Source organism: Odocoileus virginianus, chromosome 2 (assembly GCF_023699985.2).
Source record: "Odocoileus virginianus isolate 20LAN1187 ecotype Illinois chromosome 2, Ovbor_1.2, whole genome shotgun sequence".
NCBI classification, from domain to species: Eukaryota; Metazoa; Chordata; class Mammalia; order Artiodactyla; family Cervidae; genus Odocoileus; species Odocoileus virginianus.
In genome coordinates this window covers 4,587,818-4,604,097 of record NC_069675.1, presented here as the reverse complement: position 1 = coordinate 4,604,097, position 16,280 = coordinate 4,587,818, and the positions used below count along the sequence as shown (strand labels likewise).

Below are 16,280 nucleotides of genomic sequence, written 5' to 3'. Positions count from 1 at the left end.
GTTTGAACGTTCTTTTTTTCCTTCTAGGAAATATGTCAGTATTGAGTTCACCCAGACATCAGAGCTGTATAATGCATGTTGATATGGATTGCTTCTTTGTATCAGTGGGTATACGAAATAGACCAGATCTCAAAGGTCTGTATTCTTGTTTATGTATTAAGAAAATTGATATATTGTTACAAATATATATTCTAAGGGATCACAACATATTCTTTAAGAAATATTCATTCTGATTTTCCTTGGCAAAATCAGTTACTGCTTCCAAATTTTCTGGACTCCATAATAAAGAAAGATTGAGGGAAGTTAGAAAAAATTGTTTTCCTCCCTGTAGAGACCAAGCCTTTAGGGAAGAATACTCCTCTTCAGTTGAAGGATCTATCATCTAAGATTAGGGCATTTTCTATGTTTTTAATCTATATTTATTATTTTTTGTCAATAAATGGAAATTTTATGGCAGCATATGTCTTTGCAACTTGGGTCACTGTGCTTTAAGTGAATCGCTTAACTATCTTTCTGTTAGAGGACATTCTAAGTTTTTTGGTTGTAGAATAATTTTGTGTTATTGAACATTGTTAAAATGTGTTGTCCTCTGTGCAGTCTTTGTTTTAATGGAAATTTTAGGTATTTGTGACCTGTCAGTACTTTTGGAAATATTTGTTCTGGATTTTTCAGAAGTTTAGATCTGAAAGAGATACCTTTTCTTCCGAGAGTATTTTTCGTGTAAGAGAAGCACAGAAGCTGCTGGGGATAATAATAGGGCTTTATTTTTATCACAAGTAGTTGCTGCTTGAGCTCTGATAGAGGTGTTTAGATTGTAAAGAGTTGATTTTAGCCCATGACTGGCTTTTTGATGCATTTTTTTCTTTGTCCTCACTACAAATGCATTCAGTGAAATATATTTTTATACACACACACAAACATGAATTATCCATGCTGTTGGTTTACAGAGTTAGAGCTATCTTCTGACACATACACATACAAGGAAATGGTGTGTGAAAGATTTTGTAACTAAACCAAAAATTTCACAATCGTTTACACTCACCTTTGTTCTATAGTAGGTCAGGTTGTGATTCCTCTGCATATATATTTTGATTAGTTTTTTCTTGCTGTAAAAATAAAGATTAGTTTAGATGTTACCTTACTTTTTTGATACCAGAATTATAAAAAGCCTAGATACAGTTTTTCTTTCTCTCCTCACCCTGCCACTCTGAATTGAGGTTCTGTGTTGCCTATTTTCTACTTTAAGAAACCAGAGAGACAATGAGAAGCTATGATAGTGTTGCTTTTAAGTTGAATAAATGCATCAAAATTGCCATGAATAGTTTACTTTGGGGGGTGCAGAGACACTTAGATGACTTGCATAGCAGTTGATAATCTTTAAAGCTCCTGTCTCCTTTAGGGACTAATGCCTGAATAAAGCTAAAGAAAAATGTCATATTTTTTTTTACGTCTTTTGAAAAATTTTCTGTTACATGTTTTTTACTGTTGTTAACGTTCCTGTACTTAGGTTTAAAACTAATCGTACTCTTCTTACAGGAAAACCAGTGGCTGTTACAAGTAACAGGGGCACCGGCAGGGCCCCTCTGCGTCCTGGCGCTAACCCCCAGTTGGAGTGGCAGTATTATCAGAATAAGATCCTGAGAGGCAAAGCAGGTACAGATACAAGCTGCAAAGTCCTAGTGCACCTGTCGAAGACTTCTGCATTTTGCTTTGGTTCTGTTGTTACAGAAATAAAAGCAGAGTTGAAACAATTAGCTTTTTCATTCAGTGGTTTTAAGGGCGTCAGTCACACCTTAAAGCAAAATCTGAACATAATACAAATGAGTGGTTTATAGTTAGGTTTTGTTGAATTGGATAATGATACTTTCCTGGGAAAGAGAGTGAAGAATGTTTAAAAGGCATGATTAGCTTGCGTTGTATAGATTTAGTTTGGGGAGGAAAATCATGGACATCATTTTGTAGGAACCTCTAGACTTGAAAGTTAATTACCTGTTGTTTTGGGCTCTGATCCAAGTAAGGACACTGAAGTTTGTTTTCTGAAGACGTGTATGCATCAGCGGACGAGTTAAGGTTTTACTTACTGGAGTGAGAAGATAAAGCCAGCAATCTTCCCCCCCATCTTTGTTGCACCTGTTGCATATGAGAAACTTTTCTTGTCTCTTTGGCTTTTAAATTTTGGCTGTTAATAAGCAAAAACTATGTAAATTACACTAATCACATTACAGTTTAAGATTTTCATGTCTCTCCCCTCCTCCTCCCACCCCCACCCCACAGTTTTCCCTGAGAAATATTTGCTTAGTAATTACTAAGTAATTATTTGACATTGGCCAGTTTTCTCATGGATGTCTGCAAATTTTTTAAAATTAATTTTTCAGAAAATAGAGATTAGATGTGTAGTAGTCTGGAAGGCTTGCAGTTAAATTTCGTCCCAGTTACTTCAGGTTCTTAGTTTTCAGTTACAAAAATTGGGGGTTATTTTAGAAATGACCTCGATGAAATTAAGATGAAAGGAACGCCATTAGATGTCTCGGAGGACCTTGGGATCACATTTTTCTTGCTGGCTGTGATCATCTGTTTACATGCCATGGATACAGAGGAGAATGTTTATAGCTACATTTTGAAGCTTCATGTGCACTTGTGTTCTCCAGATTTCCTGAGACTTTTCCTGGTCATTTAATAAGAGCTTTTGAGATTCTAGTGTTTTGTGTGAAGCGAGTAGATCTTGAGGTTGGTATTCTGAACTTGTTGAGAGTTGTATTGTCGTATTTGACAAGGTGGGTAGTTGAAGTATTGGTAGCTTGGTTTTGTGGTAGGTTGGTTTTCCTTTCTGTCTTTTCTGTGTGATATTAAAGATGAAATCTAAGATTCTGGTAAATAAGTAGCTTAAGAGAATGCACGGCACTTGTCACACTTGGCGCTCAGTAAATACTGAATGAGCTTTAAAGAGGGAAGAGGCCTGTGCACACTGCTCGTAGCATCTCTTGGTTCCCCGGTGCTCAGAGCTGCTCCTGTTACGCAGTGTACATCCAGAGGTTTGGTCTTGGCAAGCATGCCTTCCTCAGAGTGAGTGGAGAGCTGTTCTCACATCTTTCCTCCTGTCACCAATGATCTGACCATAAGCAGTTTGTAAGCAGAATTCTGACCTTCATAATAACTTAACTGTCATCCTCGGTGTAGCTGCTGGATTTTCATAAGCTTGTATAGCTCACATTCTCTCTGCCTCTTTAAGTATGAGTGGTAAACTAGAGGTGAATATTAGAAGAAGTATTGATGTTGGACTTGCCATTGAAGACTGTCAAAGCTAGATTTTCCTGTCACTAGAAAAGGAGAATACGATACTTTATATTTTACACTCTCTCTGACTTGACATCATTCACTTTTATGTGTGTCCTGAACCTTTTGACCTGTTAGAATCTTAACAATATTTGCTGCATATAATGTGAATAGATGGCCTTTGTTAGTGCGGTTGCAGTTAAGCTCACACCTGGAACTTGTTTTTCCAGTGCTTTCGTTCCTCTTTCCTTTTTATTCTTTGATCTTTCTTTCCCTGGGTCCTGTTATTAGATACGACACCAAATTTTAAAACATTGAGGATCAATTTAGGAATTAGAATCTTTGCCTTCTGTACCATAACTTAAAAAAAAAGAAACCTCAGTTCTAATGTTTTGTCTTGTACATCTCGGTGAGGTATTAGAGCCAACACATGGTTAGCCTTTTATAGGCCCTCAGTTTCTTTCTTGTCATACTCAGGGACTCTGTCTGATCAGACCAGCGTGACCAGGGTCTCCACCCCTGGCTTCTTTGCAGCTGCTCCTGAGCCATACTCAGCAGTGGGCCTTCTCTTGAATTTGGAATCCGTGTATACTACGATGTCCTGGCTGGGCCTTTTCTCCCTTCCCAGATTTCAGAATGCAGCTGTTCCCTATCCCATCAGCAACTTCAGTGTTAGTTCTAAAGAGCGACCAGAGTTTTAAATTGTATTAGTCATAGACTTACTCTCAGCGATTTCTTTCTCACAGATGTGGGTCCTCTCTGATTTCTCCAGCCACCCCTGCACATACTCCACGTGGCCCTCTGGCTTGTCAGGGTTTGACGAGCCGCCTTCTCCTTTGCCCTCCGGGGGGACAGTGTATCCCTGCATTTCCCCGGGCCTCCCACGGAGCAGCTCGCTCCGCTCGTGGAGGCACTGTGCCCTGGCGCACTGTGGGCTGGGTCAGTCCACCCAGCGGAGAGAACTTTGCAAGGTTCCCCAGGCAGGCCGCTGGGCGCAGGGGCCGCGGACAGTGTTCTCAGCAGCAGTGGGACTTTTCCCTTAGGTGGGTTAATTAGCCCTTGGAATAGAAGTTCCCTGACTCCCCAGCTCTTAAGGCATAACTCATGGGTGCTTCTTTGAAAGGCAGCTGGTTGTGGCTGTTCAGGCTTCAGCTTTTCTTTTTTGGGTTAGTAGCAGCCACCGTTGAACTGTCATACTAACAACCCTGAAATCCTTACAGATTTTCAGCTTGGAATAATGAACTATTAAAGCTGATATTTAGCCTTCCAAACCCCTTCAGGACACTGGGTCGACTGCTCTGCACTCTGTCCTTAATTTGTCCTAGTATAGCAAATGTTAGTCATGCTGTATCAGAAATCATGACTCAGATTGTATGCTCTGCTGTTTTTACTTTGGATGCAAGTGGAATTTGACCCCATGAATATGCCAGTCCTCAGACTTTCATTTGCATTTATGCTTCGTGTATGTGGGTGCTGGAACCCAGACTTGCTTGTATGTGTTGCATAGTCGCGTGAAATGTGTTGAGGATCACTGAAGTCAGATCAGGAGGAGTTGTTCGGAAATCTTTGTTTTCCTGGCAGTGCTTTTCACTTGGCTGATTTTTCATGGAATGTCATGTCTCTGAAATAAATAGGAAAGAGATCCTGAGCTTGTTAGTGATGTTGTTAACGTCGTGCTCTTAATGTATTTGTCTGGAATTAGCCCCAAAACTCTCAGTCTTATTTTACTGACTCATGGTATTTTTTTGTTCAGAATAGTAGAACTATGAGAATAGATTTTTTTAGAGCATATTCTTTTTGGGAATTCTGTGGTGTCCCAAGAGATGTAACTGAAGTTGTGTTTTAACCCTTCTCTCACTTGCTGGTCACATCATAGAACGGGCAGTCAATAGGCTGTCTAGACTGTGTGCTTTGGTGTTCTTGTGTGAAGCTGGAAGTTGGGAGAGCTGTGTCATCCTTTCGCAGTTGTAGGAAGGGGTTCATTATTATTGTGTGTCTCCAGAGACCTAAAGGGATGGTTTATATTTATCCTTTGGTATGTGTCTCTTCAAACTGTTATTAAGATAGAACTGTATGTATTGTGATAAGTTCTTGATTGCTGGTAAAGGATATACTGGAAGTAAGCTATTTTAGAGTTTCAGATTTTCTTTTGTTAAATGATTAGGGGGTAAATGTCAGTTTATTTGGAATTTATTGAACATTTGTATATGAAATGAATGGTAAACAAACTTTTTGAATGAAAGTTAAGGAAAATCAGTTTTTAACATAAAATCATTCAATTTTATTTTTGAAGCAGAAATACCAGATCCATCAACATGGGAGAGTCAAGATTCCGCACAGATAAATGGAATTGATTCTGTTTTGTCAAAGGCTGAAATCGCATCTTGCAGTTATGAAGCCAGGTATGTAGGCATTAAAGATGTTGTAATGCTTAATGAATAATTAATTTACTTCATTTCTTATATAATCTTTTGAAGTGGATTTAGATGGGTTAGTCAAACCTGTGACTTGAATGTAACAAATACAGAAAGAAGTCTTTCTAACCTTAATCCCTTCCGTTTCCTTTTTTTGCCTTCACAAATGCTCGGTAACTTTAAATAAATACCTTAGTGTCCTGCTGAAGCAGTAGGTTCTGTGATGAAAACCAAAAGAAGCTGGACATTGTCATTTTTCAGTCGTTGTCTTTCAAAGCATAAGATTAAAGAATTAGATATTTTCGGGTGGAAGAGGGCCTTAGGGTCATCTACTCTGATCATTATTTCTTTCTGCCAGGAAACATCCCTTGTTATTTAAACCTGGTACTCAGTATTTTTTTAAGTTATGTTAAAACCTGATTGCCTATTAGGTCACAACCCAGCAGTCCCGCCCTGGCACACCTGGTCATCTGCTCACTTCGCAGTGCTCTCGGCCTGCCAGCACGAAGCCTGATTACTGCCGGCTGTGTCAGTTCTGGAGGAAACAGATACATAGCACATGTTCCTCCTAGTTTAGAAAGATGTTTTTAGAAATCGATTATTCAGGTTGTAAAAATGGAGTCATGATTAAGTGATTAATTTAAAGAGCATTCATTATTTTTTTCTTCCTTGTTAACTGAACACAGACACTTTATAAAACAGCAAGCATTTAGACTGTGTGTTAAAAAGCAAAGACATCATTTTGCTGATAAAGGCTCACGTAGTTAAGACTGTGGTCTTTCCACTAGACGTGTATGGATGTGAGAGCTAGATGATAAAGAAGGCAGAGCACCAAAGAATTGATGCTTTTGAACTGTGGTGTTGGAGAAGACTCTTGAGAGTCCCTTGGACAGCACAGAGAGCAAACTAGTCAATCTTAAAGGAGATCAATCCGAAATACTCTTTGGAAGGACTGATGCTGAACCTGAAGCTCCAGTACTTTGGCCACCTGATGGGAACAGGTGAATCATTGGATAAGACCCTAAGGCTGGGAAAGATTGAAGACAGAAAAAGGGTGACAGAGGATGAGATGGTTGGAGGGCATCATTGATTCAATGGACATGAACTTGGGCAAACTCCAGGGGGTGCTGAGGGACAGGGAAGCCTATGAGTCACAGTTCGTAGGGTCATGAGGAGTTGGATACGACTGAGCGACTGAGCAGCAACAGCAAAGCACTTATTTACAGACCGCTGGCAGGTGTGGGAGTGTTTACTAATTACAGAGCAGGCTGAGGTCACACTGGGCACACTTTTCAGTCCTGTTTTTGTTTGGTAGTGTCTTAATGGTTTTGTCATTCATGCTTTTTAAAAAATGACATATAATTGACATGTAACATTAACAGTATACAACAATGACTTGATATATATATTACATTTTTCAGTCTTGATTTAAAGTTGGAGTTATTCAAGCAAGTCTAATCTGATCAAAAAAGTATCTTGACACATCATCAGCTAACCAGAATAGTTTGCTTAAAATCTTGCCAATTTTTTTATTAAAAGGATATCTAAGAAAAAAGGATTATATTCAAATCCTTTATGACACGTCAGGCTTTTACTCACCAACTGACTTTGATTTTTTTCAGTGACAGTTATGTTTTAATCTTTTTCATTGTTCGCTGATCATGTCGCCAAGGAATTGAAACTTTCTTTAATGAAAAAGATAATTAGATCTGAATGCATTGTGGATTCTATGTTTTCATTAGTGCAGGAAGTTTAGAGCTGATTCTGTGCAGTGGGCTAGTCTCCCCCTGCTGAGTTACGGGTGGTGACAGACGGCATGCTTCTGGTGACCGGGCGTCGTGTTCTGCATCTCGAAGCTGTGAGGGATGCTTGCCCAATCTTTGGCCTTGGCTGTCGATGACGTGGGAGCTGCCTTCCTGTGCTGCCTCTGTCGGGTCCTCCCCCACCCCCCCACCCCCGTACCCGGCGCCCCCTGCTGGATGCTGGTTGGGGAGTGAGTGCCAAGGTCGCCTCAGAGTTAGGAGTGTTGCCAGCTCCTGGTGGTTTTGGACTCCAGGCCTCTGTTGGTGTTTGGATAGGGCATTTGTATTGTACCACAGATGGTGATTGTCAAGCTGAATATGTTACAGAATAATTGGAGTGATGATATACGAGGGCCAAATGCTGTGCAGCAAGCCATTTAAGGGTCACTTAGATGGCAAATGTTGAAGGAGATGCGAAAAGTGGTGAAAATGAATTTGAGTGTAAGTTGGGGGGAAAGAAAACATGAAACCCACAACAATGGGGTTTTTGTCCTTTAATTGTAGTTTTTTCATTTTCTAGGCTACTCCTAATGAGGGTCTCTTGGATATCCTATTTTTTAAAGGCTGTCTAACAGTTACATTTTCCTTCAGTGAGATTTTTTTTTTAATGAATATATACAGAGTTGCATCAGAGAAATGTTTCTGGACTTGGACTGGAGACTAGGTTGTAGGGACAGTCATCCCAGTTTTAGGCACTGGAGAGTTTTCAGTAGACATGGTTTTTATAATAATGGGGTTAGCTAAGTATGGAACATGACCATGGAAGCCATAGGAAGGTAGAACCTAATTCCACAAGTCGGGATTTGCATGCCTGTTATCTTATATTTACCATAGAGAACCTGGCAGGCTGTAGTCCATGGGGTCTCAAGAGTTGGCACAACTTAGTGACTAAACCACCATAGAGAACAAGTAATAGCTGTATCCATAACTAAGTTAGAAGACAGATATGTGGATGGATAGGTAATGATATACATATATCCTACAATTATTGATTTTAAAGAGCAAATAATTTCTAAACCTCTGTTTTCACCCTTTACAATCCTGAATTAGTGATGTGGATGTCCTTCAGAATATTGAATTGACAATGACAGCGATTTAATAGCTGGGTTTTTTTTAACATTATCTAATGCAACCCAAGTACCCTTGCCTGAGCACATAGCACAGAGAAGAAGGCTTGTGCTGCTTTCCCTGTAAACCGGGCAGTGGACGCCTGTGAAGTCCTGGTGTTGGTCCTGCTTGGTGTTTGAGTTGGCGGGCATAGATGTCAGTGTAGTGAAGTCACCTCAGACTGCTTTGTAATTGTCTTTACCTGTTTATTATTACTTTTTGACCATGCTGCGTGGCTTGTGGGATCTTAGTTCCCTGACCGGGGATTGAACCGGGGCCCTTGGCAGTGAGCGCGCTGAATCCTAACCACTGGACCATCAGGGAAGTCCTGGGCATTTGTTTTATATGAAACAAGCCTCCTTTCCCAGCCACCGACTAGGAGCATTTTACTTCCCTTAGTTGTGAGAGGCCTCTTAGATTTTTCCTTTTTCATTCATAACTTCTTACAGTGTCTAGTGATCCCCAAGCATCTCTCTCTGGGACATAGGTACGCCTGAGTATGTAAGTTGATGTATTATATTTTTCTAAGTGATACGCCTGTGGAATTTTTTGAGTAGGTAAAAAATTTGAAAATGAAAGTACTGTAAATATAAGAATATAGTACTTATAGGAATTATGTAACACATTCCTTTAATTTGTAAGTTTAGCTTTTACATGTTGAACCTACCTATCATGTTTTAAACTATTTGTGTACTTCTACGTAGCCTTGTAAACTATTATGCATGCACTTCCCTGCCTCATAATAAGGCCCGTGGGCTTGAGTCCATCCTCTCCTGGGCCTCTGTGGGTCATCCTCATGGACGTCATGGGGGTCCATTTTGTTCACTGTCTTCTACCCACCGCTTCACATGGCGCCTGAGGCATAGATTTTTTTTAAATGAATGAGAGCATTGTTTTCTTTACCATGATTTGTTAGTCATCTCTTCCTTTCCTGTCATTTTTCCCTCCTATTAGATGTTTCTCATCTACTTTGAGCTTTGCAGTGTGATCATCCATTACTGTTTTATATACATTTAAAAAGTATATCATTTCATGTCAGTAGCTTGGAGGATTCTTTTCCTCCTTGCTGCTCACTGCTGGTCTGGGATAGTCAGGCACTGCAGGCCTCTGCGTATTGAAGACCGTGTTTCTTAAAAACAGGGACACCTCTATACTAAGTGCTGAGTACTGAGTGAGTACATGTTTATTGAGTGGAAACATGAAGTAACCATGTGATGCATTTACCTACAAGTATGTAATCTCAGGAAACTCTGCTTATTGGCATCTGCTTATGTTTTTACTGTAAGATTTTTTTTCTTGATCCATTGCAGAGTAGTAACATGGAATTTTACTCATTGTGCATAATCCCATAATTACAGTTTTGTGCTGAATGCTCTAAATATCAAAGGTGATTTGGGGCACAGAGACATGTAGGAGATTTGAGATGTACCATTTTCAACCAGGTCCCTCACAGTTGTGGACCCTGGCTCCTGCCAGAGTGACGTCCCGCCGTGGCCACCGCTCTCGGCATCTCGGCCACCGTGGAACCCACACAGGCGCTTGGAGTCGATCGCAGGGGAGCTGGGTGGTGACGGAATGAGTACCTCCTGCCTGCGTAGCGCTCACTGTTCTCTGTGGTTCTCTGTCTCTGGGGGATGAACCGTGGCAGAGCCAGGCCCTCTTTTGGAGCAGCAGACCTCCATAGCACGGTCCCGCTCTGTGGTGGTTGTGGCATGGCTGGGGACGCTCTGGCATCTGCAGGGGGGTCAGAGGTATAAGGCCTGGGAGGTGTCTTTGAATAACATATTTGGGCGTGTCTGCTGTGTCACTTATACTTATCTGACAACTGTGGGGTTCTCCTTTGTGGGGAAACAAACTTTAAGCTTTCTCACTGCCTGTTTTTTACGTCTCCTGAGAGGGGAGTTGTGTGTCAAATGAAAATTGTGTGTCAGTGGCTTGGGGAGATAGCAATATTTGATACTTGATTTGGCTTTTAAAAATTCCAGGTCTAACAGATGTACAGAACAGACTTTTGGACTCTGGGAGAAGGCGAGGGTGGGATGTTTCGAGAGAACAGCATCGAAACATGTATATTATCTATAGTGAAACAGATCACCAGCCCAGGTTGATGCATGAGACAAGTGCTCGGGCCTGGTGCACTGGGAAGACTCAGAGGGGTTGGGTAGAGAGGGAGGTGGGAAGGGGGATCGGGATGGGGAATACATGTAAATCCATGGCTGATTCATGTCAATGTATGACAAAACCCACTACAGTATTGTAAAATAATTAGCCTCCAACTAATAAAAATAAATGAAAAAAAAAAATTCCAGGTGTAACCTCCCCTGTATTCTGTTCTTTCTGTAGACAAGTTGGCATTAGGAATGGAATGTTTTTCGGGCAAGCCAAGCAGCTTTGTCCCAGTCTCCAGGCAGTCCCTTACGATTTCCATGCGTATAAAGAGGTTGCACGAACGATGTACGAGACGCTGGCCAGGTATGTGCGCCATGCTCACTGCTCTGTCCCTTGACTGCTCATACCTAATCCTGAGGATGGACCCGCTGCCTCAGGCCTGGTGGAAACCCACTCCTCCGCCGCCAGCATCTGGCCCCGCTCCTCCTGTACGCACCCCCAGGGCGAGGCTCGGGCCGCAAGACACTTCTGTGCAGCTGGGCCTGAGCCGCTCGCCGGTGCTGCCGCGGGTCTCACCTTCTGTCCACATGGCGTTTGCCCAGTGGCTCCAGTTTCCCCTTCATGGGACCAGACGGGTGAAAGATGGGCATTTTTAACCTGGTTATTCTCTTTTATTACATACGAGCTATAGTTTTGTTGAAAATTAGAACTGTAGGTTCACAAGTAGAGACTCTTTCAAATCCTTTGTCCTCTGAAATCAATAGGCGTGCCAGATGTTAGCTTTTATGAAAATGTTTAGTGATGCAGCTGGCCCTTGAACGACTTGGTGGCAGTGGGGTGCTGTGCTCACAAGGTGCAGAATCGTGTGTAGCCCACAGCCTGCTGTCTGTACCCATGGCTTCTCCGTGTTCATGATCACGTAGCACTCTTCGTCTTCACTACTGAAAAAATCCATGCATGAGCCATCCCTCAAGGTTCAAACTGCTGCTGTTCGAGGGTCGCCCATAGTCTCAAGATAGGTGATTAGATGGCTTGAGAAAAGGAGATTTTGTTTTTTGAATATTTACAGTATACATATATTTAATGTTAATTCAAAATTCAAACTTTTAAATAAGTATGTGGGCCTGCCGTATTCTCTCTATAAAAGGCCAGGTAAGGTCATCGTCCCAGCCTCTGAGCTCTGCTGAGGGCAGCTGGAGCCGCCACGGGCGAGGTGTGAATGGACGCCGGTCAGCCCTTAGGCAGTACTGATGTTCTGAAGGAGTTCTGAGGGAGATGCTCGCCTCTCTCGTCACTTCGTCCTCTCCTGCTTACAGGGCATCTACCACGTGCAGACAACTGTCGATGCCGCCAGTCCTGCAGGAGAGGAGTCAGATCCAGACCCTGCCTTTGGGGGGCTCCCTCTAACGGAGAGAGAACCTCAGAGGGCCAGGGAAGCTCTCTGCCATCAGTGTGTGGACTTAGGGCTGAGGGACAAGCCAGTTCTCACACAGCTGTCCTGAGACCCCAAACACCGGCCTGCCCTGTTAGCAGGTGGGGCGTGCGCTTGTTGGGTCCCCTCCGGAGCTGTGGTCAGCCGCTGCCCGCGGGGGCTGGAGGTGGGCCTGAGCTGGTGCTGCTGCTTGCGGTTACGGGCCGGAGTGGCCGGCAGCCTGGACCGCAGGGCGGGGACTTCGCGGACACGGTCATGTAGTTTTGGTTGGTGGAGACATTTTCAGTGGCCATGTGGCTGTGTGCTTTGAACAAAAGATTCCTCGTTATTCTCCTGCCACCTTTGGAAATCCCGCCTCAGGGCAGCTCTAGTATCAGGACACACACTACTCTGATAGATGGCTCCCTGGAGTTAATCCAAGACAGACCACGCATCTCTTAAATGATTGTTGGTAGTAATTAGTCTGGTCCACAGCCTGCAGTGAGTGGTGGTGAGAGGTGGAGGGCTGGCCCCCTGATACTTCACCAGGTGGACTATTGAAGATCCGTTTCTCGTCCCGAGGCCTTTGCTGGCCTGTGGTCCACGTATTTAATGAACAGCCACACAACAACTTTGCTCTCCTCTGGTGAACTGAAACAGTGCTCTGTGTAGGTAGATCATGACCAAAAACAGCAACAACCAAAACCAAAGCCCAGAGTGTTTCCATCTGAAGAGAATGTCACCAGTGTCCTTCTAGATGGGCACGTGGCTGACTGGTTGTCATATCCTGCTCTGTCCCGGGCATTTGTGTTCAGGAGACCATCAGTTGCTTGTTTGATTTGTGTGATTTTTCTTCCTCAGGGATTCTGGTAAAACATGTTTGAATATGTTTAAAAGTAAATGCTGTGACAATTCTAATTGACTCAATACTTTCCAGATATTCAAAGGTTTATGGAGGTGTTCTCACTGTAGAGAAATTGAAATGATCATTTCTGTTGTATTTTTGGTAGTTAATATGGAAAAAAATACTGGTGAACTTTGCAGTTAGAGGTGAAGTGACCTGAGCCAGCTCAGTTCAGATGGTAGCACTTCTAGCACCTTCAGTCTCAGGGGATGTGGGGAAGGCGGTGGTGGGAAGCCTGCTGGCCGGGCGCGCCTGCGTGACGCTAAGCACGGCTGTGACTCATGCGTCTGCTCTGTGTTGGCAGCTACACACACAACATTGAAGCCGTCAGCTGTGATGAGGCCCTGGTGGACATCACCGAGATCCTCGCGGAGACCAGGCTCACACCTGACGAGTTTGCCAACGCTGTCCGCATGGAGATTAAGGACCAGACTAAATGTGCTGCCTCTGTGGGGATCGGTCAGTAGCCGGCGTCTCTCGTACTGCTCATTTTAGTCAGAGCCTCGCTCTAGGAGCACTGAAACCTACTTAACTTTAGGAGTAATTTTTAGGTTTTGTTTTTATCACTTTCATGTTTAGGCCTCCACTTCTGAGATGGTACGTAGCATGGCTCACAGGCGAAGCCTGAGATCAAACTGATGGAAGTGTTGGTAAATGGTTGATAACATCTGAAGAGTGTACAAATTGGAATATTTCTTTTCCCTCAAAAATGGAGAGAATTGAATTCAGTATTGGTCAACAATGTTATTTTTCTCACGTGAACAGAGGCTGTGTTTAAAGCCGTGCAGCGGGGCTGGGTTTGGAGTTCCATGTTGATGAGTCTTGTAGGAACTCGATTACCCTCTGAAGCTCCCCGGGCCCCTCAGCCAGCCCTGCCTCCACGATCTGCAGAAGTCACAGTGCTGACGTGTGCCTCCCTCCGCTGGCCGTCCCCACCCCGGTCGTCTGTGCTGCTCTCGGACTCCCCCGCTGTGTGCCCTGAGTCCCCCGTGTCGCCCTCAGCTTCCCTGCCTACCTGCCCCTCTCTGAGCACCCAGTACCTCTGCTGACTGAAGACCTCGACTGCTTGTGTGGCCCTCGCAGGGTGACCTGATGGAGCACCAGGTCTCCATCTGGAGGCAGAGTGGGAGGGAACAGGCTCCTCGGTGGAGCCTCTGCTGGGGTTTGTGTGAGTGTGGTTAGGAGGCTGGGCTTCTGGCGGCTGTGTGAGGTGGGCTCCCAGGAACTGCAAGCAGCTTGCCATCTTCAGGAGTGAACCAGCCCTGGGAGGGCGGGTGCTCCCGTCAGGCGGGACTTCTAAGATGTCAGAACATCATGAGCCCCAGAAAATACTGGGTTGGCCAGAAAGTTTGTGTGGGTTTTTCCATAAGATGCAGCGGGAAAACCTGAAAAGACTTTTTGGCCCACCCAGTGCAGAGCAGGTTAACAGCATCCCTCCGCTCTCCAGCAGGCCTGTTCTTGGGCTCCTGGGTGTGGCCTGCAGACCCCCCTCAGCATTTGTTTAGGACTTGCCTCCTGGAGTCTGCTATCAGGCACTGGCTTAGTTCTTCGTTTTTAATTGTATTTATTTTAAATTTACAAGTGGGATGATATGAATATGTTCTTTTAAGTTCAAGCACATTATTAAGACAAAAGTCCCAAATGATGTTTCTACTTCTCAGCCCTCTTTTTCTTCACAACTTACCACTTTTATCATTTTGGTGTGACGTTGCAGTACTTTTTCTCTTCACGAGTATTTTTACATTTACCCTAGGAAAACACATTGTTTTTAAATAAGCTTCCCATAAAACTAAGATATGTCCTTTATAGAAGTCTTCTGTAGTTTGTGGAGATTTTGTTACTTACATGGAAGTTCATCTGACCCGCGTTGAGATGTTTCTCAGCTGCCTGACACCTTCTCTGGCCCCGGTAGCCTTCTGTCTGCTCTGCGTTAGCGTCTGTGTCCATTCACACACCTTGGACCTCCCAATCTGTCTACCTTCTTTTTTAAGACACTCACGCCTACAGTTCTGCACCCATATTCTGATCATATAGTGAGACATTTGGTTCTTGGGGCTCCCCCCCACCCAGTCCAATGGCATGTCTTTGGCCTTATTTCTCCCTAGTGTGGATTCACTGGTTGGTAAAATGAGGGACTTCCCTGGTGGTCCAGTGGTTAGGACTCTGACCTTTCACTGCCTTGGGCCCGGGTTTAGTTCCTGATTGGGGAACTAAGATCCTGCAAGCTGCATGGTGTGGCCAGAAACACAAAGATTGTTTGGTAAAATGAGCTGATTGCTGATGATTGCCTGCCTGTAAACCTCTCATCTTTGGTTAGGATTGTTTTCTCTACTCCTTCACCTGGGTGGGAGATGCTGAAATGTCACATGTTTGGGAACAAAAGGTGGTTATAATCTGTAATACTTAACAGAATTCTGCCAGTTTTGTATTATGCTTTAAATGACCACTTCCCGGTGGTCTAGTGGCTAAGACCCTGTGCTCCCAATGCAGGGGGCTGGGGTTCTGTCCCTGGTCAGGAAATTATCCCGTGTGCTGCAACTAAAGAGCCCGCATGTTGCATATAAGACCCGGCACAGCCAAATAAATAAATATTTGAGCTTCCCTGAGGGCTCAGTAGTAAAGTGTCCATCTGAATGCAGGAGACATGTACAGGAAATGTGGGTTTGATCCCTGGGTTGGGAAGATACTCCTGGAGAAGGACATGGCAACCCTCTCCGCTATTCTTGCCTGGAAAATCCTATGGATAGAGGAGCCTGGACGGCTACAGTCCATAGGGCTGCAAAAGAGTCAGACATGACTTAGCAACTCAAAGTTACCACAGTTGCAGATTATTTTCATTCTTTTTAGAAATTTGATAGATAACCTATCTGTAGATGTCTTTGTTAGGAAATTTTGAAAATAATTGTGACTATTTCTTAAATGACTTGTTTTTTAAAAACAAATTTTTATAGGTTCTAACATTCTGCTGGCTAGAATGGCAACTAGAAAGGCAAAACCAGATGGCCAATACCACTTAAAACCAGAAGAAGTAGATGATTTTATCAGAGGTCAGCTCGTTACTAACCTACCAGGTAAATACAGAGCATTTCTTTCTAACTTTTGTTTGTTTTAAATATTCATTGGTGCTTTGTATAGATGTATAATGTATGTCTCTTTTCCAAAACATGATTTAAATTTTTTTAATCTCTATTGAGTGCCATGGTAAACAAAATTTACAACACCGCAGTAAATAACCCTTCCATTTGTTTATCAGAACCTCG

General features: G+C 43.3%; 1 protein-coding gene across 5 annotated transcripts in view; it reads left to right on the top strand.

Annotated features, from left to right (window-relative positions):
• Window positions 1-16,280, top strand: part of REV1 (REV1 DNA directed polymerase) — an 85,053-nt gene that overhangs the window by 51,104 nt on the left and 17,669 nt on the right. For 4 of the 5 annotated variants that reach the window (XM_070474848.1, XM_070474851.1, XM_020904108.2 and 1 more), the window contains 6 exons: window positions 28-135; window positions 1,537-1,653; window positions 5,567-5,675; window positions 10,940-11,068; window positions 13,325-13,479; window positions 15,972-16,091. In XM_070474848.1, the coding sequence (XP_070330949.1) occupies window positions 28-135; window positions 1,537-1,653; window positions 5,567-5,675; window positions 10,940-11,068; window positions 13,325-13,479; window positions 15,972-16,091 (738 nt within the window). The remainder of the gene's footprint in view (window positions 1-27; window positions 136-1,536; window positions 1,654-5,566; window positions 5,676-10,939; window positions 11,069-13,324; window positions 13,480-15,971; window positions 16,092-16,280) is intronic. The other variant, XM_070474859.1, reaches the window with a different exon arrangement.